At 33.0% G+C, this 24,224-nt stretch overlaps 5 protein-coding genes across 5 annotated transcripts; 3 read left to right on the plus strand and 2 right to left on the minus strand.

Moving 5' to 3' along the window:
- Positions 1–1,763: 1,763 nt before the first annotated feature.
- Positions 1,764–7,829, minus strand: LOC110714348 (probable membrane-associated kinase regulator 6). The gene is made up of 2 exons (XM_021892853.1): positions 7,756–7,829; positions 1,764–2,379 (listed from the first exon to the last, which is right to left on the minus strand). Exons 1-2 carry the CDS (start codon positions 7,827–7,829, stop codon positions 1,764–1,766), a joined length of 690 nt encoding a protein of 229 aa, XP_021748545.1.
- On the plus strand, positions 7,712–9,685 carry LOC110713900 (delta(8)-fatty-acid desaturase-like). The gene has a single exon (XM_021892338.1). The coding sequence runs from the start codon at positions 8,049–8,051 to the stop codon at positions 9,393–9,395; it is 1,347 nt and encodes a 448-aa protein (XP_021748030.1). The 5' UTR covers positions 7,712–8,048; the 3' UTR covers positions 9,396–9,685.
- Positions 9,686–13,833: 4,148 nt separating this feature from the next.
- LOC110714448 (nuclear transcription factor Y subunit B-10-like) lies at positions 13,834–14,968 on the plus strand. Its single transcript, XM_021892962.1, has one exon. It carries the CDS (start codon positions 14,103–14,105, stop codon positions 14,907–14,909), a length of 807 nt encoding a protein of 268 aa, XP_021748654.1. The 5' UTR covers positions 13,834–14,102; the 3' UTR covers positions 14,910–14,968.
- LOC110714450 (nicotinamide/nicotinic acid mononucleotide adenylyltransferase-like) lies at positions 14,965–17,669 on the minus strand. The gene is made up of 7 exons (XM_021892963.1): positions 17,616–17,669; positions 17,398–17,481; positions 16,349–16,433; positions 16,142–16,221; positions 15,780–15,881; positions 15,543–15,601; positions 14,965–15,447 (listed from the first exon to the last, which is right to left on the minus strand). The coding sequence occupies exons 2-7, from the start codon at positions 17,449–17,451 to the stop codon at positions 15,357–15,359; spliced, it is 471 nt and encodes a 156-aa protein (XP_021748655.1). The 5' UTR covers positions 17,452–17,481; positions 17,616–17,669; the 3' UTR covers positions 14,965–15,356.
- A 3,914-nt stretch (positions 17,670–21,583) lies between these two features.
- Positions 21,584–23,966, plus strand: LOC110714271. The gene is made up of 2 exons (XM_021892771.1): positions 21,584–22,128; positions 23,179–23,966. Exons 1-2 carry the CDS (start codon positions 21,788–21,790, stop codon positions 23,672–23,674), a joined length of 837 nt encoding a protein of 278 aa, XP_021748463.1. The 5' UTR covers positions 21,584–21,787; the 3' UTR covers positions 23,675–23,966.
- Positions 23,967–24,224: the final 258 nt, after the last annotated feature.

The raw sequence follows: 24,224 nt of genomic DNA on the forward strand, positions 1-24,224 counted from the left end.
TATATTAATCAGCAAAGAAGATATATATCTGAAATAATACTCCTTATCCTTGTTGCCTGTTGTTAATAGCAAGTAGGGACAGAAAAACCAAAGATCTTAGCTAGGGGACATAAAATTAGGTTGTGTCCAAGCTAAGATGTTGGCTATTACACCCACACAATCTCTCTCTTCCAGTCCTAATTGGCTCTAATGGAGTTAACTTGTTGTTACACCATCATTTATACCGAGTAACCATCAAAGAGAGAGACAACTAAAAATAAAAAACTAAACACAAGAAAAACACGAGACCATATAATACTACTTCTTTGTTTCATCTAATTATTAATTGAGGCTATAAATGTAACCTAATAAGCTAACCTACTACACTTTGGCCATGTATTTTTTAGTACCATGGAAGTTTCTTAATGGTTTGTTGGTTTTACAAACTTAATATAGTGGTTGACTTTCTTGACCATCTTGTTTAGGAAAGACAAATTAATTACTCTACGATACTCATTTGGAAAGCTAAACTCATTATTTTACTCCTAACAAGATGGAGTTTATTAGACATATTCATATAATAACTTAAATGTTAATAGTAATTTTAATTACTATTAGGACACATGTCATGACTTTTTTAAGTGGATGTCTTGTTCCTTTACATGTATCTTTGCTTCATCCAATCAATGTTAGAACAATACTTCTATGTGAGATCATTTTAAAAAAAATGATACTTTGTAAATATATTGAAAATGAAAGTGTATATGAAGAAAAGAAATTAGGTAATCCTTATCCTCTTTGTAAGTAGAGTTGAAAAATGCCCCCTCAACATTAAGAATATGTAATACTCCCTCTATATTAAAATATAAATAAATATTTTAATTTAAACGACATACTTATCAATGCAATCTTAAATAAATATTAAAAATAATTTATAAAATATTATTATTTAAAAATACATTGAAACGATTCTAATAAGTATGTCATTGTAGTAGTAGAAATAATGATTCCCATAATTTGGAAGATAGACATAGGCCCAACATAATGGGTATGGTTAAACTAGCTAAATTACAAGCGCCTACTGTACAAACAAAAAGGTGTCTTCTAATGAGAGTGCGCGCTCGAGTGGTGGACCGACCAAATCAAAAGTTGCAATATTACTTACCAAATCAAAATCTGCATTTCCTATTATACTAGACAAACCACTCTTTCTGGGCCCTTCAACTTTAAACCTCTTTCTCAAGAACAATTCTTCAAGAATTAATACACGAGTTCGTACTAAGTCTTGCAAGTTCTATAGTTAATTAAATAATTAATTTTTTTTGATAATTAATTGAGTGAAGAGGCCTTACCCTAAGAATAGATAGGAATTGAAAATTAATTGATTATGAGTTATATTGTCATAAGATAGATGATTCGATTAGAATACACTCCTTTTAGGCCTAATTCGTATGAAATAACATGTCATGCCATTAATTATGAATAAAGGATATATGATACCCCAACTCTCAAAAACTCCTTATATAACATTTGAACTTATAACCTTAAAGCCTTAGAGTCAAAAACCGTAAACTAACCAAATTGAAGTACTTGTCACACCCGCACGTAGGTAGCCCTATACATTCAAAGCCTAGCATGATCAAACTTAACACAACAGAACAACTACAATAAAAATCCAAAATTGGGAAAAATATTCATCATCTAAAGATCACTGGACAAAAATACAAAACATTTGTACATGCTTAAACAAATTAAAAACAAATGAAAACCTTAATTAACTAAGACTAATTACATAAACCAGTACTAGATCTTTTACAGTAGAGAATAGCATCACGAATGGAGCTCTCATCAATATCACTCCAAGCTGTTGCTGCTGAACAATAAGCTGCTGAATTATCTCTCATAGGAGAAGAAACAACTGGAGTATTATTAGTAGTCCAACTTTTTACTTCCCAAGTTATCCTATTCACATCATCAACTCTTGTTCCACCTCTGCCTATTGTTTCTCTCCTAGGAATCAAGCATTTTATGTACTTGCTGATTATTTTCCTAGGCACAAATTTACTCCATTTTCCCATGAACATTCTTCGAAACGACGACGAAGATGGATGATGATGATGATGATGAATTGTAGAACTGATAAGCAATGGTGATGGTGTTGAAGCATAATAGTTATTGTCCCCTGACTCGTCGAGGGACTGAGGCAGGATGAGGCCATTTGAGAAGAGTTTATCAGCATGAACAAGTGAAGAGGGACTAGTTTTCGAGATTGAAATGTCGAAATCAAAGTTGTGAGAAGTTTCTGATATGTTGTTTGAGATGGTTTTGTGTAGTTCTGATTCTGTTGCTAACCAACTGTATGAGAAGCTCTCTGTTGCTAGAGGGTGTGAAGTTTCCATGCTGTTTAAATTAGTAGTAAGAGTTGAGTGTTTAAGGAGAAAAATACAGGTTTATGGAGTAAGAGATTTATGTTATGCTTGAATTGGTGGAATTTTGGAGTATTAATTAGAAGTATCAATGAAGGACCACAAATTCAAGGAGAGGTACAGTTTCAGAATGTTCCATGAAATATATTTATTGATTATTGAAAGACATAGATTTTGTCATTTCCTGGCTTTGGAGTTGACATGTATTGAAAGACCCTAGAGAGATTATCGGGAGTTGTGATAATATAAACTCTTCGTAGATTTAGAGAATGACAAAATCATCCAATTTTATTGATTTTCTTTATAATTATCCTTAAGTATATTTGTAAGTCTGAAACTTTTTGTCTATCTTTACGATCGTTATGCATAGTGTGATTTTCTTATAGTATGTATTTTGTATTTATTGATGAGGGGATTATGTTTTTCAAAGTGATAGATTAGAAAACCGAGATTTAAGAGATGATTATGTTGGAATTATGGACATTATAAAGGGGTTTTTGTCTAAAATAATCCAAGCAATAAAATTGGGGGAAGGGAAATAAAGAAATGGAAAGAAAACAAAGATGGTACCACCTTATATGCAACATGTTTAGTTGAGAAATGACGTTGTTAGCTCATCTTATTTTCTTCAATTAGATTATGGTAATGTGCTAAAGGAGGAAATATTTATACATAAAAAAATATTTAAAATAATAATATCCAGGTTGTCACAATTGGCAAAGAAAATAAACTGGGCCTTCTGGCAAAAATGTTAGTATGTCTAATGTTTTAAAGGAAGAATTCTGAGGAAGCATGTGTTAAAGGGCCCATCGTTTGCATGAATGGAAAGATAGTCAAGTCTAGATTACTAATTAGAAGTGGTCTCATCAATGTAAAGTTGTATGAATTATGACTAGCAATAATGATGAAATATACTTTTAGTATATTATCTAGATATAGAGAGGAGAATCATGGCTAATTAGAAGCCAATACAAACTTTTGGTTTATTAAGAACCAATGCAAATAAAAATAATCTAGAAGTGGAGGTCGAGCTTAATTAATGGTTAAATTATAGAATCCTCATTTTATTTGTTCTACTTGCTTAATGTAGATTAAACTACTATGTAAAATTTTTTATGAAAAGTAGAGTAAATCTAAGAAGGGAGGGAAAAAAAAGGAAGAAGTGGAGAAAGTAAGAACAAAAAAGTAAAAAGTTGGTGAGTAAGAAAAATGCAAAATAAACGAGCAAATATGAGAAGGTATTAATAAAAATATGGGGTTATATGGTAACAAAAAGATTTGTCAAAAAAAAAAAAAGAGTTTGTTATTTTCAGCTTAATTTCAATTTAGTTCAGCTTCAATCATTTTAGTTCAGTTCAGTTCAGTTCAACTCAGTTTTTAATTTCCTTATCTCATAAACAATCAGTTCAGCTCAGTTCAATTCAATTTAACTTAGCTCCAATTCATTCAATTCAATTCCAATCTATTCAGTTTAGTAAATCAGAACACGCTTTATTTAGGGTAGAAAAACAAATACTCATGAACATTTTAAAGTTTGGGCTTTGTTTGACCACTTCATCAGTTCTGAAAAGCTAATTAGCAGTGAGTATGGACTTTTTGTAACTGGGCTCAGCTAAAGAAGTTAAAGCATTTATAATGGGTAGAAATGCAGAATGCACCACTGAAATAAAGCCCATTCATACAAGTTCTTAAGGAGTATACCTTTTTTCTTTTTTCTTTTTCTTTTTTTTTTTCTTTTTCTTTTTCTTTTTCTGTTTTTTTTTTTGGATTGTTGATTTTTGACATGAGTCACATGACACACCCTAAACCCGCAACTCATTGTCATCTATAAATCTATAATTAGGTGCTCACACGCGATTTACACTAAAACACTCTCAAATGAGACTTGATTAGAGTTGCCTTAATAAAGACTTTTTAAAGATGAAATCCACATTAATAGATAATTTAAAATATTTAGTGTAAAGTATTAACCTCTCTGGTAGGACTTTAATAACAAGTGTTTTTGTAACTATGTTTGATCTTATGTACTTCATATATAGTTACCATAAACATTGGTCAAAGTAGCGTGCGCAAATTATTTTAACGTTTTAATGGGGAATATGGAAGAATTTCTAAATAAGTTGTAGATAATAGGTTCTAGACGACCTTGAGTTATTGCATTATATTGTTATTGCCCAGCTGGACCAAACGACATTTAAATTATTTACCAAATTGTAACCATTTTATTAATGGTGATGCACCCTGGCCTGCTTCATATATATGGAAAGAGTTTTGAAGAAGTACATGTATCAATGATATCACATACTATTTGCTAGCCTATAATCTTCATCTTAACCATCTCAAATTTAAATAATAGAGTATGACAGATTAAGAAATAAATACATCAAATAAACAGCAATGAAGTAAGATTACGACTTGAACGAAGAACTTTATAACAACCAACCACTTTGTACGACCATAAACACACTCAACCCAATTATTCAATGCTTTAGTTTATGTATATTTTATTAGTAACTCAATGTTATTACTGTAAGAATATTTTATATTAGTTGTGCAATGTGCATACTTGTATAATACTTAAGTCTTAAGGTATTAAATTTGAATTTTTGTACTTGCCGCCCAAGTGGCACTCAAAATTGTTATTCGTGCTATGAATTTATGAGTAACGTAAGACTATTGATAAGTTTAAGCCCTTTAAATTAAAGTACTACTTAATTGGCAGATAAGTCTTAAGGTATATAAGTACTACTTAATTTTTTTTTTTACCAGCCCAATCGATATGGAGTATATTAATCATGTTATCATCTGTTAATATGTTATTCCCAATTAAGTAAAAAATTAAATTTTATTAAAGAAAAATTAGAGTCCAACAAATTTAATTTAATTTAACACCATAATTAACAAGAATATATCATGCATAATTAAGTAGTACTTATATACAAGTATATAACTCATGCATGACAGCATGAGGCATTGATATCTCCCCCACAAATCCACAATAGTATTACATATTAACATAGTACAATAATGTGGTACTTGCAAACATATACTTGTATACATAAAAACAAGTAAAAAAATAAAAATATTATACTACTTCCGTTAAATATTATGTGCAATTTTGAAATATTTATACCTTACAAATAATAGTCAAAAGTTGCACATAATATTTAACGGATATAGTATTTGCATTACATACTTTGTATATAATTCAAAAGGAATGCATGGCTTGTGCAACTATATATCCTCCAAAGCCATGCATGACCTGGTACGGTTCTCAACTTCTCACGCATACACGAATTTGAGCTCTGACTTACATTTTGAATGTGACACTTTCCAAGTTTTTTAATTTAAGGGAAAAGCCAACAATATGCCAAGTTAGCTAGCTACAAAATTAAAAACAATCTAGAATATACCCAAGTTTATATAAGAATTGATGTTTTAACTAAACAAATACTCGTAGTAACTTCAAATGAACAAGGCAAGAAAATAATAAAACCTTAAAATCATTGATGTTATCAATTGATATGACCTTAACCTCTAAATGCCAAAAATGATCTAATTGATAAAAAAAACATGTAAACTATTGGTGTTTAAAAACTATTGATCTGTTGATATGATCTTAACCTTCAAATGATAACAATGAGTCAATGGAAAAAAACCATTTAATTCATTGATGTTTTAAGTTATCAATTGATATGATATGATGTGATCTTAACCTTCAAATGATAACAATGAGTTAATGAAAAGAAAAATAAAAAAAAACATTTTATTCATTGGTATTTTAAATTATAGATTGATACAGTATGATCTCAACCTACTGTATTTTAAATCATTGGTCATATCAAACAAATAAACTACTGTATTAAATTGATTAATTAAAGGTCAGGTGATTACTAATGAGAGACGCGCTAATGAAGGAGCGTCTAGAATAGATAGAGTCAAGGCTTTAACATTTTCATGAAAATATCTAAATTAGTCGACAGGTGAGAGGCAGTGACGTTGTAGAATGTGGGAATATTACTCTCTTTGCACGACACGCACGTTCTCCCTTTTTGTCTTTGTTTACTTTTTTTTTTATATGCTTCTTTTTCTTGCTGTCATTTCATTGTTTTCATTTCTCCCCTTTTTATTATTTTAACCTCAATCATGTTAAATTACGGAGTTTCATTTTCAAACAATCCGGTCATATTATTCATAGTCATTTAGCAAGAAAATTAACTTTTGAGAACCATATAAGAATTCAACAACGAATCTTGATCATAATTATAGTCCAATTATAATCAGATTGACTACACTTGGTTAACGATTTAATTACACATCACACATTGACACATGCAATTACCAAGCAAATTTTACCAATGACTTTTAAGGTAATATTGATTGTTGTCAAAAAAAAATAAAATTTGATTGAAATATATATTATACTCCGTATTAGATAAATTGAGATAAGATAACTTCAAATACGAAGTAATACTTTGTTGTAAATAAGGGCTACTTGGTTTCAATTAATATTATTAACCGTTAAAATAAATCCTACTACATATTAATTTCTAGTAAGAGTCTATTCTCTCATCTTATTTTTAGTTCAGTTTTTAATTTCTTTCTCTCATAAATATTCAATTCACGTAAGCTCAGTTAAAATAATCAGATAAATAAGATATAATTTTTATTTTTATTTTTTAAAAGTTAAGATATAATATGATATTGCTAAAAATAATTCTAATTATGTATAATAAATTCATATTAGATGATTAGATCACATGAGTGAAAATCAAATAAATAAAACACACTTTAGTCATAAAACTAATTTTGTTAATGCACCTTCAACGATTCTGTTTACTCCGTGAGATAAAAGGAAAACACAAACTTTAAATTTAACAAACTACTCTGTATCACACAAATTACTCGATGGATTGTAATTTTGTAAGGCTGGCTTGTTTTCCATGGAGTATTTGTTTTCTCCATGATAAGGCAAGGCAGTTAAGACTCGTTAAGCTAGGTAGGTATGTAGGTTCCTCGAATAATAGAAGAAGACAACCCGAAATCAATCTAAGTAGGCCAAGAAAATATCAACAAAAACGTTATACTGAGTCCACACCTTTTCAAAATCCTTAGAAACCAACCATCCATTCTTTGCATTATTCTTGTCCTTTTTCTGTGGTCATTACTTCGTGACTCATAATCTCTTCTTTTGGCTTTTGCCAACTCCTTTCACATTCATACCATTTTTTTTAATTTTTTTTTTTTACAGCTCATTATTATTTTTTAATTATTTTAAATATTTTTGATATATTTCCACCATAAATAAATAAATAAATCCCTTTTTAAAACGGTATATACTCCTACTCACAGGCTAACTCCAACCCTTTCCTCTTCCTTCTGCCTCGCTGCTCCGCTCACATCCTCATCTTCTTCCCCTCTCATTGTAAACCCAGAAAATATCTCTTTAATAATCCCCAAAAAAATAGAAATAAATTCAAATTTAATCATAATAAAACCAACCCGTTTAATGGGGTTGCTCTATTTTGGTTAATTTGATAAAGTTGTGCAATACCCACATCCTCAAATTCGTGAAAATCTGTAATCTTATCTGGGTAGGGTGAAAAACTGAGAAAGATTTGATCTTGCATTGTTTGTTTAACAATGGTGGAAGCAAAGAAATACATCACATCTGATGAACTGAAGAATCACAACAAAGCAGGAGATCTATGGATTTCAATTCAAGGGAAAGTTTATGATGTTACAAATTGGGCGAAAGATCATCCAGGTGGAGATATACCATTGTTAGCACTTGCTGGTAATGATGTTACAGATGCATTCATAGCATATCACCCAGGTACTACATGGAATAAACTTGATCAATTTTTTAATGGGTATTATTTGAAGGATTTTGAGGTTACAGATATGTCAAAGGATTACAGAAAGCTTCATAATGAATTTACTAAAATGGGTTTATTTGAGAAGAAAGGGCATGCTGTAATTTATATCTTTATTTCAATTTTTATAATGTTAAGTCTATGTGTTTATGGTGTGATTTGGTCTGATAATGTGCTTGTGCATCTGGGTTGTGGTGCATTGATGGGTATGGCTTGGATTCAGAGTGCTTATTTAGGGCATGATTCTGGGCATTATCAGATTATGTCAAGTCCTAAGTATAATAAGGTTGCTCAGATTTTGACTGGGAATTGTTTGACTGGGATTAGTATGGCTTGGTGGAAATGGACTCATAATGCACACCACATTGCCTGTAATAGCTTAGATCATGACCCAGATCTGCAACACATACCGGTTTTCGCGGTGTCAACCAAGTTCTTCAATAATATGACCTCTGTTTTCTATGGAAGGAAGATGGATTTTGATCCGGTTGCAAGGTTTCTTGTGAGTTATCAGCATATGACATATTATCCTGTGATGGTTGTTGCTAGGATTAATTTGTATGTGCAGACCCTTTTGCTGTTGTTTAACCCTAACAGGAAGGTGATCAATAGGGGTTTGAACATAATGGGGATTATGGTGTTTTGGACTTGGTATCCTCTTCTTGTTTCCTGCTTGCCTAGTTGGGAAGAGAGGTTCATGTTCGTGCTCGCCAGCTTCGTGGTCACGGCTTTTCAGCACATTCAGTTTACTTTGAACCATTTCTCTGCCAATGTGTATGTTGGACAGCCTCATGGGAATGATTGGTTTGAGAAACAGACGTTTGGATCGATTGACATTGCTTGCGCGTCTTGGATGGATTGGTTGTTTGGTGGACTACAATTCCAACTCGAGCATCATTTGTTCCCTCGTTTGCCTCGTTGCAACCTCAGAAAGGTTGCCCCTGTGGTGAAGGATCTTTGCAAGAAGCACAATTTGCCTTACAGGAGTCTGTCTTTCTGGGAGGCTAATGTTTCGACCCTTAAGACCCTTAGGGATGCAGCTCTTCAAGCTCGAGATCTCTCCAATCCGATGCCTAAGAACTTGCTATGGGAAGCTGTCAACACCCATGGTTAATTCCATTTACCACTTGCTGTTTAAACCTTATGGTTGATGGCTTCATGCCATTTCCAGTCAAGTTTTGTTTTCCTTTTCCTTCAAGGATAATGCGAGGTTTTTGTTGTCGACATTTCACATGGAGGTTTTGTTCATTTATCTGCTGTTGTAGCAGCACCTATATGATTCACTACTTTTAGGAATCTCACTTCGAATCCATGTATCTATTATCTATCCTGCTTTACATGAATCAAAACATTATTACTAGTTACTAATGCATATTACATAAATCGAAGTTTCATCTTGTTCAACTGTTGTTAGTTCGTTCATAATTCTTTCTTATTATGTATGACTACGATTATGAGATAGTATGGTACTTGTATTTTTAAGCAGCAAATATTTTAAAGGTGCATCCGGTGCAGGTAATATCGTCTTCAGGTGGAAGCTATATAACTCTTGTTCAGATTTCAGATTCTGAGTCTGGTTTACGCTGCGTGTATCCTAAGCAGATTTTCTTTTGTGAGTTTGTATGCTACATGGCTTTTGTGTAGATTAAAAGTAAGCCAAATGGCATGAAATTGAAATTGCTAAGAAATACAGTAAAGCAATAAAGTCGGGAGGGAGTCATTTTCTGAAAAATCATGAAGAAATTGCTATTGTAATTAGTTTGGTTTATGAGGCTGTGAGATTCTATATTTTGAAAACTGATAATAAAAAGCCGGGAACTAATATTCAGTATTCAAATTAAATAGTTTAATTTTTTGAAAAAAAACAAAATATTCAACAATAACGAACATGCTTTAGTTGTTCAAACAAAATCATTTTGTCAAGTGTGGTTTGATATTCATTTATAAAGTGGTGATTAGGGCTTTTGGCTTATACAATTAGAACCACAAAAAAAAGAAGTGTTAGCAAATTGACAGCAAATTCCAAGTGTTTACATCAAGAACTAGTCCATTATAGCACTATGCTAAGATGATAAGTACTCGTATGGAATATGGACCCACCTTTGAAAGGGAATTCCTTCTGCATTAGACTATCACTTGTAACAGAAAAAAAATATCAAAAACAAATTTATTGCTGGCTTAAGTGCTAAGCTTTTATACACACCTGTCACGGATGGCCTGCTACTTCCTTGAACTTGGATTAGATTTTGGTACTTGAAATTTTGGTTTCTTGTTGTTAATCAAGAATTTGAAGATTTCAAAATGTTTGCTAATTGCTGCTGCTTAATTGATGCTTTCTGCTAGTGATTTCACTCTTTTAATTAGATTAATATGTAGTACAAGTACTCAAATACTACCTCTTTTACAGGTCATGTGCAACGATTACACATTTTCGCTCTCTGCTTAATGTCAAATCGTTGCACATAACCTGTAACAGAGGTAGCACATGATTAACTGATTATAACGTCATTTCCTGGCTCGCCGTGTTAGTTTTCACCATTTGTGCATCATGGTGAATTTATGCCGTCTTTTATACACTTGGTCTACATACCTCTAACGGCTCTATGTACACTTAATCCTCAAACAAGCAACAACACTAACTCAAGAAAAAAGAACATCCAAATTATATAAAACGAGGTAACATTGCAACAAGCAAAAATATCAATAATGTTAGATAATAAGAAAACCATTTAATTTGTTCAAAAAGCATTCAAAAGAGGAGAAACCATGACAATTCAGAATATTTCCCTTCAAATTAATGGTAGTTATAAAAAACCGGAATTAAAGGACAATTGATCATGATATTCATGTATGCACAAAGCTACAAACTAAAGTCATGCAAGGCCAAAAAAGTGAAGAGAGTGGGACTCAATTATATGTTAATTTAATCAAGATATTTTGTACTCCATTAAAGTCTTGCAATACTTTTCAAATTCACACCTTACATGATCACATGGAATTAGACGCGAAGAAATTTCGTTGCAACTGTCTTGTTTGTGGAAAATCTTACTTGACTTTCTCAAGGAGACTGTATGTAAGGCTTTGGCTACGTGGAAAACAAACTAATCAAGGAGTATGTTAAATCTATAATTTACTCAAAAATAGTGACAAGCATTTTTTTTAAAAAAAAAATTAATTAAAATTGACATTAACATGCTTTATTTATTATGAGAGTGAGGCAATTGGTTAGAACTTCATTTCCAATTCCATGAGATCCTGAGATCGATTCTTATCCCCGCCCTTGTGCATCTCTAAACACCAAAAAAATGTGCTTTATATAATGTCATAGAAGTTTATAGATATAGAGTACTACTTATCTTTATTATGTCATAAAAAATATCTTAAAAATTATTAATAACAAGAGTTCAATACAAAAATTTACACGTATCAAATTATCTGGTAATTGTCTTTTGATTTTCAACCCTTAATACAATGTCTCTTTCTCTTTATTATGTGAGGAATAAATGCTCAAAAAGGAGTACTGTATTAACATACTTTGGCAAGTGAGGAAAACCAATTAAGCATGAGATTTGCGAAGTTAGAAAAACAAATCATATGCAAGCTCAGCAAAAACAAACCAGTAATTGTGTTGGGCCCAAGGATTGGCCCATCACTGTTCAATAATTCACTAATTGGGTTGGCCCAAGGATTGGCCCATTATTGTTCAATGATTCACTAATTGGGTTGGCCCAAAACTTGAACAAAGCACATTGGGCCATTTGCTTGGATTTACAACGGATAAATCAGTTTCATATTTGTATTATTGCACAATCACACTTCTAGCCTTTCCTCAGAACTGGTCAATCAATAATTTATATACTTTGTATTAAATACTCAAGTAATCTATTTCAAAAAAAAAAAAAAAAAAACTCAAGTAATCATGCTTAAAACAACACCAATTAACAATTATTCCTAATTATCAAAGTATAATTTAACCACCAAAGTGAGCTTGCTTGTAAATAAGCTGATGAGCGTTACGTGATTTACACCAATGGATTTGTATTCACATGTAAACAAAGCTTATGCAACATCAAGTTATAAATGTGACCTCAAATTTAATCTTAATACCTAAGATTTATAATACGTACTACGGAAGTACTCAACTACTAAGTCACAATATCATGGTGCACTTCGTATGTTTTTTATATACTCCGTGATATAATTGATTTTTTTTAAAGACACCAATTGTTTGTTAGTTAAAGTTCATTTCTCACCATCTATAAATGTGTATGCAAAATATTACAGGTTTTTGTTATTCAAAGAGAGAGAAAAAACTTTTGTAGAAAGCATTGGGTTTTGGGTGTAGAAAATTGAAAGAGTAAGAAGGTAATTTAGAGAGATGCAAGAGGAAAATTCCAATAATCAACCAATGCCAGCAATTGCTAAACCTATATTATTTTCATCATTTATTGAAAATCCAAATTCTCAACCTAATGTTGAAGAGAATTGGAGCCATGACCAACACATGGACCAGACAAATGCTCCTCATTTTGTAGCACCACTTGGTAAATCAATCTTTCCTTGAATAAAATTTCTTTTTCCTGAGAGAGCACATGTTTGTTTTTCTTACATATCATGTATTTATCTCCAAAAAATTTATTATTATTATTTTTTTTTTTTACATATGCGAAGTTTTTTTATTATCAATTACATTCACTGATACATGAACTCACAAAAAAAAAAAAAAAAAAAAAACCTTCACTTTAGTATTTTAATTAAGTTAATCTCTTCTAGCAATTTGAATATCGTGACATTTTAAAAAACATGTTTTATATCACTCACACAACATTTTCACCTTTTTATGGTGGGGGTTGCATTTAAAAGTTAAGCTATCATGATTTTTTTATCACCCTTATCTTTGGTTTTTCTTCTACTCTCATTTATAACTTTATAACGACGTTACATTGTTATTTTTAAAAACATTATTATTATAATTTGTATCAACTTCTACAAGTAATTAATTGGTTAAAAAACTTTGTAAGGAGAGAAAACATGTGCGTTAAAAAAAAAGAGAGATAACATGTTTGAAACGTGACTTTAGACCAATAAATATGTATGCGTATTTCAAATTTTTGGATGCCCTTGTTTTTATGCCCTTAGAGCTAAGTTTGGTCACTTGCTTTCTTTTTTCCCGACAAACACACACTCGTAACGTACTTTTTAGCTATACTTTAATGTAATTTAATGTGTTTACATGTAAGATTATATCGAAACGTATGTTTTTTACAAAGTATATAATTCTTCAATTTAAAAGTTGAGATGTGTTTTCAAGTCTATATTATTATAATCTTTCGTGACTCATTGACTCTCTTTATATCAAAAAAGACAATGTATATCTTTCATCCTATTTACTCATATTTGTTACTCAGTTTGTACCTAAGTCTGTTTCCTCCTCCCAACCAAACACTCCATTTGATATTTCGATCTACAAGTAGTTGATTTTCGCAAGGGTGGTAATTTAAAATGATGCTAGGTACATAGTAACATGTTAAAAACTTAAAACATTAATATTACTATTGTTTGTCTATGTAAAATATTGATAGAATTTTTATTAAGACTATTATTTTTGGGTGCTACTAGCATTCTATTAATGGTATATCAGTTGTCAATATCTAACAACACAATACCAAGTTTATTTTATAACCTTAAAATGCTATACCATTCAATTGCTACCAAAGAGAGACATACATGTCCAAATTTTGTGAGCAACTGTCTCCAAAAAAAAAAAAAAATAAATAAATAAATAAATTAAAGCTTCACTGCTTCATTAAGGACTTGATCTATGATGCTTGTTCGTTTACTTCGCTTTAACTTGTCATATTTTTCAGGTACAATGCCATTGATAGGTGATATCGGTGGACACGGTGTAAGGATGACCAACAGCAACCAAAGCTCAATGCTAAACCAAACTGAACAGAATCATCAAAACCAGGGTAACATTTGCAACAACATGAATCCTGACCTACACACCAATCATGGGACCAAAATTCCCAAGTTTAAGGCCCCAGTAATGCCATTTCGTGAACAAGATCATTACATGCCAATTGCAAATTTGGTCCGGATCATAAGGCAAGTCCTTCCCAGCAATGCAAAGGTGGCTGACGGGGCCAAAGTGATGCTGCAGGAATGTGTTTCAGAGTTCATCAGCTTCATCACCAGTGAGGCTAATGAGAAATGTCAACAGGAACACCGCAAGACTATAACAGCTGAAGATGTTATTGTGGCAATGTCTAGGCTTGGGCTTGATCACTATGTTGAGCTGCTATATATATACCTCCAAAAGTACCGAGAGAACGAGCTGTATCCACCAGTCCCTAGGAGCGGTTTTGAGAACATTGCTTTTGCCACTAATGGCTTGCCCTCTTTTGTTGGGGTTCATCCTCAATCTGCTATGTTTAGTACTTCATCTGGCACAGACTGTGGACCAATAAGTACAAGTCAAGGCTTGTACACATATCCTGTTGGTGATAGTATTGGCCCAAGTTTGGCTCTTGGAATTGGTGAAGCAAGTGAAAGTGAAGGAGTCGGTCCATCTGAGCCACCTCACACCGATCAGTATTTCTGTAGCCCATGTGGTCATTACAAGTAAGAAAACGGTAAAGGGAAGGTAACTAGGAGAGGATTGATATCTTACTATATCTATGGGAGACAAATCTCAAATGCTTGGTTAAAATGTCGCTATTTGTTTATGTACAATGCCATAATTTTCTAAGGTGCTCTTACATGTTTTTTTCCTTTGTTGCATCACCGATAAATCGATAATGCAAGACTTTTGTTTAACAATAAACAGCATATAACAAGGCCAGAGAGAGCATTCTATATTTAACTTGGTAGTAACAGAAAACCATCAATTCATGTTATAGAATGTTACCTAAAATTAAGATGGTAGAATAATATATTGCTTTGTGGTTTATAATCAAAGTCCGGCTACATGTAGAACAGGTTCGCAACCATGAGAGGGAGGGAAAGTTGGTAGTTCCATTTGCACATGCCCACTACATTTCCTCCTTTCTGGTTCTTTGCAGACTTGTAGTCATTAATGTAGATAAAGGTTATGTTTTCGTATATAATCTATCACTTCATCAGCTGTTAGGTACTTCACGGACAACCCTCTTGCGATGCAGTCCCTAAAAACATGACAAACATAAGATACTGAATCCTCAGTTATGAATGTCTTTCATAAATCAGTGACCATGAATCAGAGAGACAGTGAGTATCTCACCTTATTCGAGTTGAGCTGATTTGGTTTGAGATGAGTTCATCCACAATCTTAATATTATTCTGCAGAAAAAATATTTAAAAAAGGAATAAAAAAAATAAAAAAAAAAGCTCATGAATACAAAAACCTTATTTAACAACACAAATAGACGATAGAAATAGCCAAATAGGGAGCTGTGATTCCTACTAGGGCTTTCGCAAAATCTGATAGTTCAACCTACAAGTCCAAAGTTCTACATACCTTGTTCTCATTCAGTATGTCATTGCTTAGTATAATTTTTTCAACATCTTTCCCTTCTCTGCTAATACAAGCCACGCCGAAGTCTCTACATAGGGCCTGGACCTGGAAATCAAAAATCATGTCAGCATAGCCAAATCATTTACAAGCCACGCCGAAGTCTCTACATAGGGCCTGGACCTGGAAATCAAAAATCATGTCAGCATAGCCAAATCAACTCTTGTCACAAATTCACAATAGCTGAAGCCTAAAAGGTTATATACTTGTCTGAAACACACACTGATCCTAAATTCCTAATACATCAAATTCGAGAGTGTAGCCTTGCACTCTATTTCAGTTAAATTGTAACTTGCCTCAGAAAATACCTGTTCTGGTATCCAAACACCAGGAGTGGCAAATGACTCCAATAAATCAGAGCCGCAGACAAGCATTACCCGAAGGGACCCTGGGTAGAAAAGGCTAAGATGTTAATTTGCCTTTTATTCACGCATAAGCAAAAAAGTCATCCATATCAAAAGATGTGCCAACTGCTTGATGCAGAATGCATGAAAGCAAAAGAATTGAAATTATACCTGGTGAAACAAGACCATTCTCGCATAAAAAACTCTTCACTCTAGTTAAAACAGTCAGTGTTCGCTGATAGGAAGATTGTTTTGCCTGTAGCAGGGTTATATCATCAGAAACAATTAATTGCCCGTGGCAGTTGAGAGGTCATCCTTCTCCCTCACATCCCCCATAGTAACATCTACAGCCATAGGAAAATTATTGGGGTCTTAGGCAATGACACTTTCAAGCTACTGCCAGTCAACAGAGTAAATATAAAACCTCAAATCATTTGCCTTTAGTTCAGAGAAATACAGGAGTCCCATGGGGTTTCTAGTGCTGAATAACCACAACTTACTACTTTTTATTTAATTTTTAAAATTTTGGGCCGGGATGGGGGTCACAAGGGAGTCGCAATGGATGATATAAACAGAAATCGATCTTAAAATTAAAGCAATCAATTCTCTATTATTACAAACATGGGGGTCATAGGGAGCCACAAAGGAAATAATGCAAGCACAGCTAAGCAAAGAAATCCATTTCTTTTCAATTTGTTAAACATTCAGCACAAAATAAGGGAAAACAGGGTGGGGTAATATTGCTAAGAGAAAGAATCAGAAGAAGCATAAGGGAGAGGAATATGATTAAATTTAGTAATATTCATGGTAGAAGAGCAATTTAAAGGAAAATAATGTGGGTTGGGAAGAATATAATCACAGGAGTTGATTTGATCAACATAACCTTCCAGTAAATAACTTTGCATATGGACTGCCATTGTAAGTTAATTACAAAAGGACACTGAAGTTTATCGAACTGCCATCAACAAATGGTGGACGTTCCATGGGGGTTATAACCGCCTCAAACAAGTCACTAATTGCAATGTTACAAAGAAGGCCATTATTATCATTAGCTCATATTTGTTCTATCTCAACTAATATATTATACTTTTAAGTCCCAACTATTCAAACAAATAAAAGGATATCTCAACATCTCACACCTCCATCAAAGGATGGATGTAAAGAAAATGCTCGGAGGTCGGATATTAAATTGATTACAAAAATAACTAGCAGCATATTACCTCCCACGCATCTACCATTATAAAGTCTGAGCTTTTACAGGCTAGTTGACACATTTGTAAACGATGTTCAGCAGATAAAAGGCCCTGCAGAAAAAACAAAGCAGGATCTCACTTCATTTTGCACATACATTTGATATAACACCAAAAATTGAGCCATAATGCACATACAATACGAAATTGATACATAATCACCCAAAAGAAAGAAAAATGAAGGATACCCTCTTGTTATATGCATCGTTGACAGGTGATAAATAGCCTCCAATAACATGAAAACTGTTGATAAGTATATTAGGTGACTCGTACTTCGTAGCTTTGTCCGCCCGATCGGGCGGACATTGCCCGGTCTGACCGGGCGGAAGAAGAAGAGGTGCCTGGCAAATTCGTTGAAGAAGCTGCTCTCGCGCCCGACCGGGCGAGCCTTCGCCCGATCGGGCAGACCTTGCCCGGTCTGACCGGGCGGTGGGGGTTGGATACGTTGAAGCATTCGTATGGAGTTTTCTTCTCGCGCCCGATCGGGCAGACCTTGCCCGGTCTGACCGGGCGGAGAAGGAAAAATGCGGAGACGCGGATTTTACGATTTAAAGTTATCTTTTATGTTATCTTTTTGCCCAAGTATCTTTTATTTTAGGGATTAATATAAAACCTCCCTAATATTAGTATTAGGGTTAAGAGAGACAGAGTGAGAGCCGTTCTTGAGAAATACAAGAATCATCTTTGTAATCTTTGCAGTTTATAGTGAAATCATTCGATCTCGGTGCCCGTGGACGTAGCTATCACATCGATAGTGAACCACGTAAATTCTTGGTGTTGTTCTTATTGTTTGCATTGAATTTCTTTATTGTTTTCTTGTTTGTTTTCGACCTTTGCTTCCGCTGTCGCACAACAAAAACCTTGTGAATTCAAAGCATCTCTTGCCAATTCTAAGCCAATTAATTTCACATTATTAGTACATAAAACCACAGACGTCTTCTCTCTATTAAAAAAAATGAATAAAAATAAGTGAGGCCTAACATTTGATTTGATTGATTAATGGAGTATCAATTATCAATCAAACCAAAGTATAATTTGTGGATCAAACACAAACACAAACCCGAGCAAGATGTTAGCAATTTTAATAAATACTATCAAATGAATTGACAATTAGTATATGCTTACTTGTTTGAGGAAATACTTAATTTATCAAATGGTAAGGGAACATCCATTTTTCTACCGACGGTGTGGTTTCCTTCGACGATCGCCGCCGAAATAGTGACGGAATTACGGCTTGGAGAAACTACGCTACTGGGATAAGTGGGATTCTGGTTTCTGGGAACTTTTTTTTAAAAAAAAATAATAAAAAAAAAATTGGGAATGGTCGTGTACTCGTGTTAGAGTTGGGGTGATAAAAAAAATTGGACACTTAGTGAAAAGTTTGCTATGGGCCCAAGGCCCATTTAAAGTTTGTGAAGTGATGAGCCTATAACGGCCCTTCCCATTTGCATATAGACAATCATAATTACTCCTAATTTTAATTGAGGTTTTATTTTATTATAAAATTTTCTTCAAGATGAGATTGATTGAGTTTTCCGTTTTAATGTTAATTTTATTGTGTGGAGTTGAAATCGATTGGTTGGTTTTTTTTTTTTTTGGCTTGAGTAGTGAGATAATTCATTTGAATGTCTTAATTGAGACTCCGTAATATGATTTGGCACGTTGATATTTATACTCTTATAAAGCCAAGACATAGGTTGTGGTGTATTGGTGTACCCTTGCAAAGACTTAAATGACTCTCTTCTTTAAATATAGTAGAATAAAGTCAATCAATTAACACAAAGAATAACGAAAGATCAATTAATTAACAAAATATGACTTGACAAATTTATTTATTTTGGTGTTCCTTCCGATTCATCCTTTAAGCTAACCTGGATACGCGAATTAATTATGGGTGGTTAGATTCCAATTCACTCCTAATTGTTGTTGTGAGGAGATCGAACACGCAGTTTTTCTTACCAAGCCAGTCTTAATCACCACTGCACCAACAACAAGTATTAAGCAATCATTATGAAGTATGCTGTAGTATAGCTAAAAAGAGAGTATTGAGGACTTGTTTGGTCCTCATTCACTTGATATTGTCTTAATAACATACATTCCACTCATTTTTAAGGTGTTACACTAGTTCACAATTTATGTTTGTATATGCACAATTTAAACCATTATTTTTTAAATATGTATTATAAGAGTTTTAGTGTTTTAATATTACATATTGAGAATAACTCTACAAAAAAGTACATAGTAATAACTTTCATTTTGTAAGTGATATTGAAGTATTCAATAATGAAGTCAAAGGTAACATGAAATATATATGGATAGCGTAAACGCCATAAAAAGACTGATATGATGATTTTTTTATTTTTTTATTTTTTTTTAAGAATATGATGTAATTATGTTTAAAGAGGTACTAAACAATTTTTACTATGTTTACAATGAAATATAGAATATTACTCGCATCTAGCAGAAGCTATGAAGAGCTTGTTTAAATATTCATCTCTTCTTTTTTTTTTTTTTAAAAAAAATTTAAAGCTAAACATGATGTAATTATGTTTAAAGAGGTACTAAATGTTTTTTTGCTATGTTTACAATGAAAAATAGAATATTACTCGCATCTGATAGAAGCTACGACGAGCATGTTAAAATATTCGTCTCTCTATTCTTTTTATTTTTATTTTTATTTTTATTTTAAAGCATATTCTATGTATTAATTTGGACTTTCGAATAATTGGATGGCAACAAAAGCATTTAGCGAAGGGGGCTAGAGAAACTTAAAATTTGCCAAATTGATCAATGGAAAATTATGTGTTTGAAAACTACCCATGTCATACATATGACCAAAATGGAAGTGTGTCCTAAGTGGTTAGTGAGATCTTCAAAGTGGACCCTTAAATTATTTTATGCATGAAGGATAGTTCCAGAAAGGCAGAAGTGTTGTGGCTAAACTTGTGACTAGCATACGATCATATAGACTAGCTGATTTTCTTTTTTTCTTTGGCATTTTAATTTATTCGAATATTCGAAAGAACACAAATAAAAAATACTACTATGAAAAATAATTAATTCTACTCCTTTTGTGTCTTATCTATTACTGTACTATTTTTGTGTTTTACCTTGATTATAAATTTGTAATGTAAAAGTTTGCAATATAAGGTGCTTAGAAACTATACACAATCTATTAACGTTTTAGCAAACAAAAAACATAATGTTTTATTGTTGCAAATTATAAGTGCAGTTGATTGTTCTTGTGCTGATCTTTGATAGTGCAACTAGGCACATAACTGCTATTTATTTGGAATGCATATAGGAGGGCTAACTAGTAAAATTCACATAATTTTTGTAAGTTTCTTATCGTTAAAAGTGGTAATTTTTAATGTACTATTATATATGTATTTTATACTAATAGAGTATAAGGGCATGTTCTCATAGACTGAACTCAGTTGAACGGATCTAAACTGAACTGAATATTTTATAAGAAGGAAATTAGGAGTTGATGAGCTGAACTAAACTGAATTTTTTATAAGAGAAGGAAATTAGGAGCTAAATTGAACTGATATTTTATAAGATAAGGAAATTAGGAGTTGAATTGAACTGAACTGAGCTGAACTAACTAAGCTGAACTGAAAATAAACGTATGAGAACAAAACCTAAGTTATTTTAGTAGTACTATTTATAGCTATCATAAGTAATAGTGTACAATAGTCGATGACAATTTATATACTTATTTGTACCACTACCAACTTTTGTCTTATTCATGCTATTTACTTAATTGCCAAGTTGCCATGTAAAATAGCAGTCATGTGCCAATATTTAACTATTGAGTTTGCATTGTTTACACTACCAATTAAGGGGTATTGAGCCAACACTAATTGTGCTTATGAATGTCTCGTAGGAGATTAAATTGGAATATTGTCGCAGTTAAAGTAAAAAGTTATATACATTCATATGTCCAAACCCTCACCAATACTAACACATATTACACATACCAATTGTTTGACAATTTTAGAAAATTTAAGTAAAATTACAAGAATTAAACCATTATCACCCTCCAATCTTAATAAAATTTGATCAAATAATGGTAAAATCGCTAAGACAAACGCGTTACCTCCCTCCGATCTCATACAACTTAAAACAAACAAGACCAAAATTGAGTTGGTCATACTTTTCTTTCAAAGTTTAATCAATCAAACTTTGTGCTCACAATAGTCACAACTCACAACCCCAATTATCCCCATAAACTTATCATCTTATCCACACAATCTTTCCCACGCTTACACACTGACACACCTCTCCTCTTTCTCTTCCTCCTCTTTCTTTCTTCCAATTTCCATTTTCCTTCACAAAATTCAACAACCATTTTCCAATGTCAATATCCGGATTAACGAATACTTTCTCAAACCCTAACCCTAAAATCCTCAATTCCCCCAATATCTCCATTTTCAATGGAAATTGCAGATTCAAGCTTAGGGTTTGTGCTAAAGTTACTACCCCTGAGCCAAATGCTAGGGTTCATGGTCAATTTTCTGCTCCTGTGAAGCCTAGTAGTAGTATTAGCAGCTCTACGACGTCGTCTTCTTCCCCGAAGAAGAAGAAAGAAGATGAGCAGAAACGAGATTATTATATCAACATGGGTCATGCAATTCGTTGTTTAAGAGAGGAATTTCCTGAATTGTTTTGCAGGGAGCCCAATTTCGATATTTACAGGTAATTCTCTCTAATTCGCTCTAATTTTTATTACCATTTGAATGTTCTTGCTAATTTGCTGGATTTTTGGTTTAATTGCTGGAAATTTAGTGATATCTATTGTTCATTACTTGTTTAAAATTGGTTGTCTTTATTGATATGATTTTGTTTCAAGACATGAAGTTGCTTTTTATGATGACTGGCTTATATTTTTGTGGATTGTATTGGATGTGAAATATGCTGATCAATTTTGCTGGAGATTTTTGATTTGACCCCCCTTTTACATGCCTTGGAAAAACACCCGAAAAGCAAAACCGTAAAACAGCTTCATTGATGTATACTGTGGTAAAGGAAGCGAAGGGAGATGATTAGAGTAAGAAAAGAGAAGAGAAAAGGAAGGAGCTTGAATGTTTTTGGTTAATTGGAAGGAATTGAGATGATTCCGATATTTTTTTTGATCTAATTATAAAGGGACGATAAGATAATTAATCGATAAGGTATGTGGCTTACTAATATTTGGAGGTCTGAGCTTGAAATTATTTATATACATATTGTGGGCTCGTTGTAGAGTCGTAGCTAGTATGAGATGGTACAACATTAGAAGTGTGAGTCATTCTTCAACTTGGCATCTTGTCAAAATTTTCACTCCCTTTAATAGATTTTGAATTGTCCTGGCTGATAAAGCATGGAAACTAAGAAATGCTAAAACTGAGCAATAGAAGCATGTGCTCAAAGGCCTCAAACAGAGTAATACGTTAATTGCACAAAGTAATATTCGTAGTTACTAGTAGCATGGCTAGCTACTAATGTTGTCAATTTGAAACATGGCTAAGTAAAAGGTAAGAAAGTCCTGATGAAGAAGAGGGCCAGAGGGGGTGTAGTTATGTTGAAGAATGATGGTGTCTTACACAGTTATGCCTTATAATTATTATTATCTCCATTAATGAATGCCAAGAATGATTGGGAAAGAAAGTGATGGATTTAGGCTTTCAAACCAATACTGGTTACCATGTGTGTGTGTCATTTTTGATCACGTATCGACTTTTTCATTCTTGTTTGGATTCTTAATAGGGATGATATTGTGTTCAAAGATCCTCTGAATACTTTTGCTGGCATTGAGAACTACAAATCAATTTTTTGGGCATTGCGATTCCATGGAAGAATATTTTTTAAAGCTTTGTGGGTTGAAATTCTGAGTGTGTGGCAACCTATGGAGAATGTCATCTTGGTTCGTTGGACTGTCCATGGAATCCCACGGGTTCCGTGGGAGAGCCGTGGTCGTTTTGATGGCCTTTCAGAGTACAAGCTTGATAGGAATGGGAAGATTTATCAGCATAAAGTTGACAACATTGCCCTCAATACCTCTCGTAAGTTCCAGGTACTCTCTGTCCAGGAGTTAATCCTGTCACTTGGCTACCCTACAACTCCAAAGCCAACCTGCTTTGAGCTCACTTCATCCACAGAACTCATCCCATTTGCGGGAGAAATGATTTCTGTAAGTCATTATTTGAATTCTGCCCTGGATCTTTTACATAGACATGAGGCAGAAACTTCTCAGAGATCGTAGCCTTCTGGTAAAAAGTAAATTTTGCTAGTTTTTGAATGCCTAGAGCTTGGTCATCCTTAGCATTGGAGGGCCATATAGTTGCCTTTATGCTTCTTGAACGATAAAGTATACGCCTGTATGTTATATATATAATATACTAATAATCATTTCAGAATGCTGGAGCTTCATTAATTGTAGCATGAACAAGACCTCACCACCTGCTCATATGTAATTAAGCATGATATAGTCTTGTAAACATTGTAGATTATGTATATATTTAAATATAAAGTTGAGATTTCAAGGTTCTTCTTGCTGCTTTTTTGTTGTCAATTTATGCTATGGGCAGATTTGTGCTTGTCAGTTAACATAATGGGATATGCAAGTATGGAAGTCTGATTTGAACTGGTGAGTTCTGTCTCTTGTACCCCTTTATTAAAAGTTTCCATTCTTTTATTATATCAACCCGCCTACTTAATCTTATATCGTAGGCATTTAGCCACATTGAGGCTATCAGTGGTTCAGTCCTACTAGGTCTGCTGCTCGTCTCAAAGACCTTGTTTTGACTTCATGA

This window comes from Chenopodium quinoa, unplaced genomic scaffold, assembly GCF_001683475.1.
Source record: "Chenopodium quinoa cultivar QQ74 unplaced genomic scaffold, ASM168347v1, whole genome shotgun sequence".
Lineage (NCBI taxonomy): Eukaryota > Viridiplantae > Streptophyta > Magnoliopsida > Caryophyllales > Amaranthaceae > Chenopodium > Chenopodium quinoa.

Bases quoted from the DNA above. Each gene is read 5' to 3' on its own strand.
- LOC110714450 (XM_021892963.1), bottom strand. From the start codon at position 17,451: ATGTGTCAACTAGCCTGTAAAAGCTCAGACTTTATAATGGTAGATGCG. The intron at 16,222-16,348 runs GTATAATTTCAA...TTTTCTACCCAG, and splicing joins GAATGGTCTTGTTTCACCAG to GGTCCCTTCGGGTAATGCTT. The intron at 15,882-16,141 runs GTATTTTCTGAG...TTTGATTTCCAG, and splicing joins GTGTTTGGATACCAGAACAG to GTCCAGGCCCTATGTAGAGA.
- LOC110714448 (XM_021892962.1), top strand. From the start codon at position 14,103: ATGATGCTTGTTCGTTTACTTCGCTTTAACTTGTCATATTTTTCAGGT.
- LOC110714348 (XM_021892853.1), bottom strand. From the start codon at position 7,829: ATGAGAGGGGAAGAAGATGAGGATGTGAGCGGAGCAGCGAGGCAGAAG. The intron at 2,380-7,755 runs GTGAGTAGGAGT...TAATTTAAACAG, and splicing joins GAAAGGGTTGGAGTTAGCCT to CATGGAAACTTCACACCCTC.
- LOC110714271 (XM_021892771.1), top strand. From the start codon at position 21,788: ATGTCAATATCCGGATTAACGAATACTTTCTCAAACCCTAACCCTAAA. The intron at 22,129-23,178 runs GTAATTCTCTCT...GATTCTTAATAG, and splicing joins CCCAATTTCGATATTTACAG to GGATGATATTGTGTTCAAAG.
- LOC110713900 (XM_021892338.1), top strand. From the start codon at position 8,049: ATGGTGGAAGCAAAGAAATACATCACATCTGATGAACTGAAGAATCAC.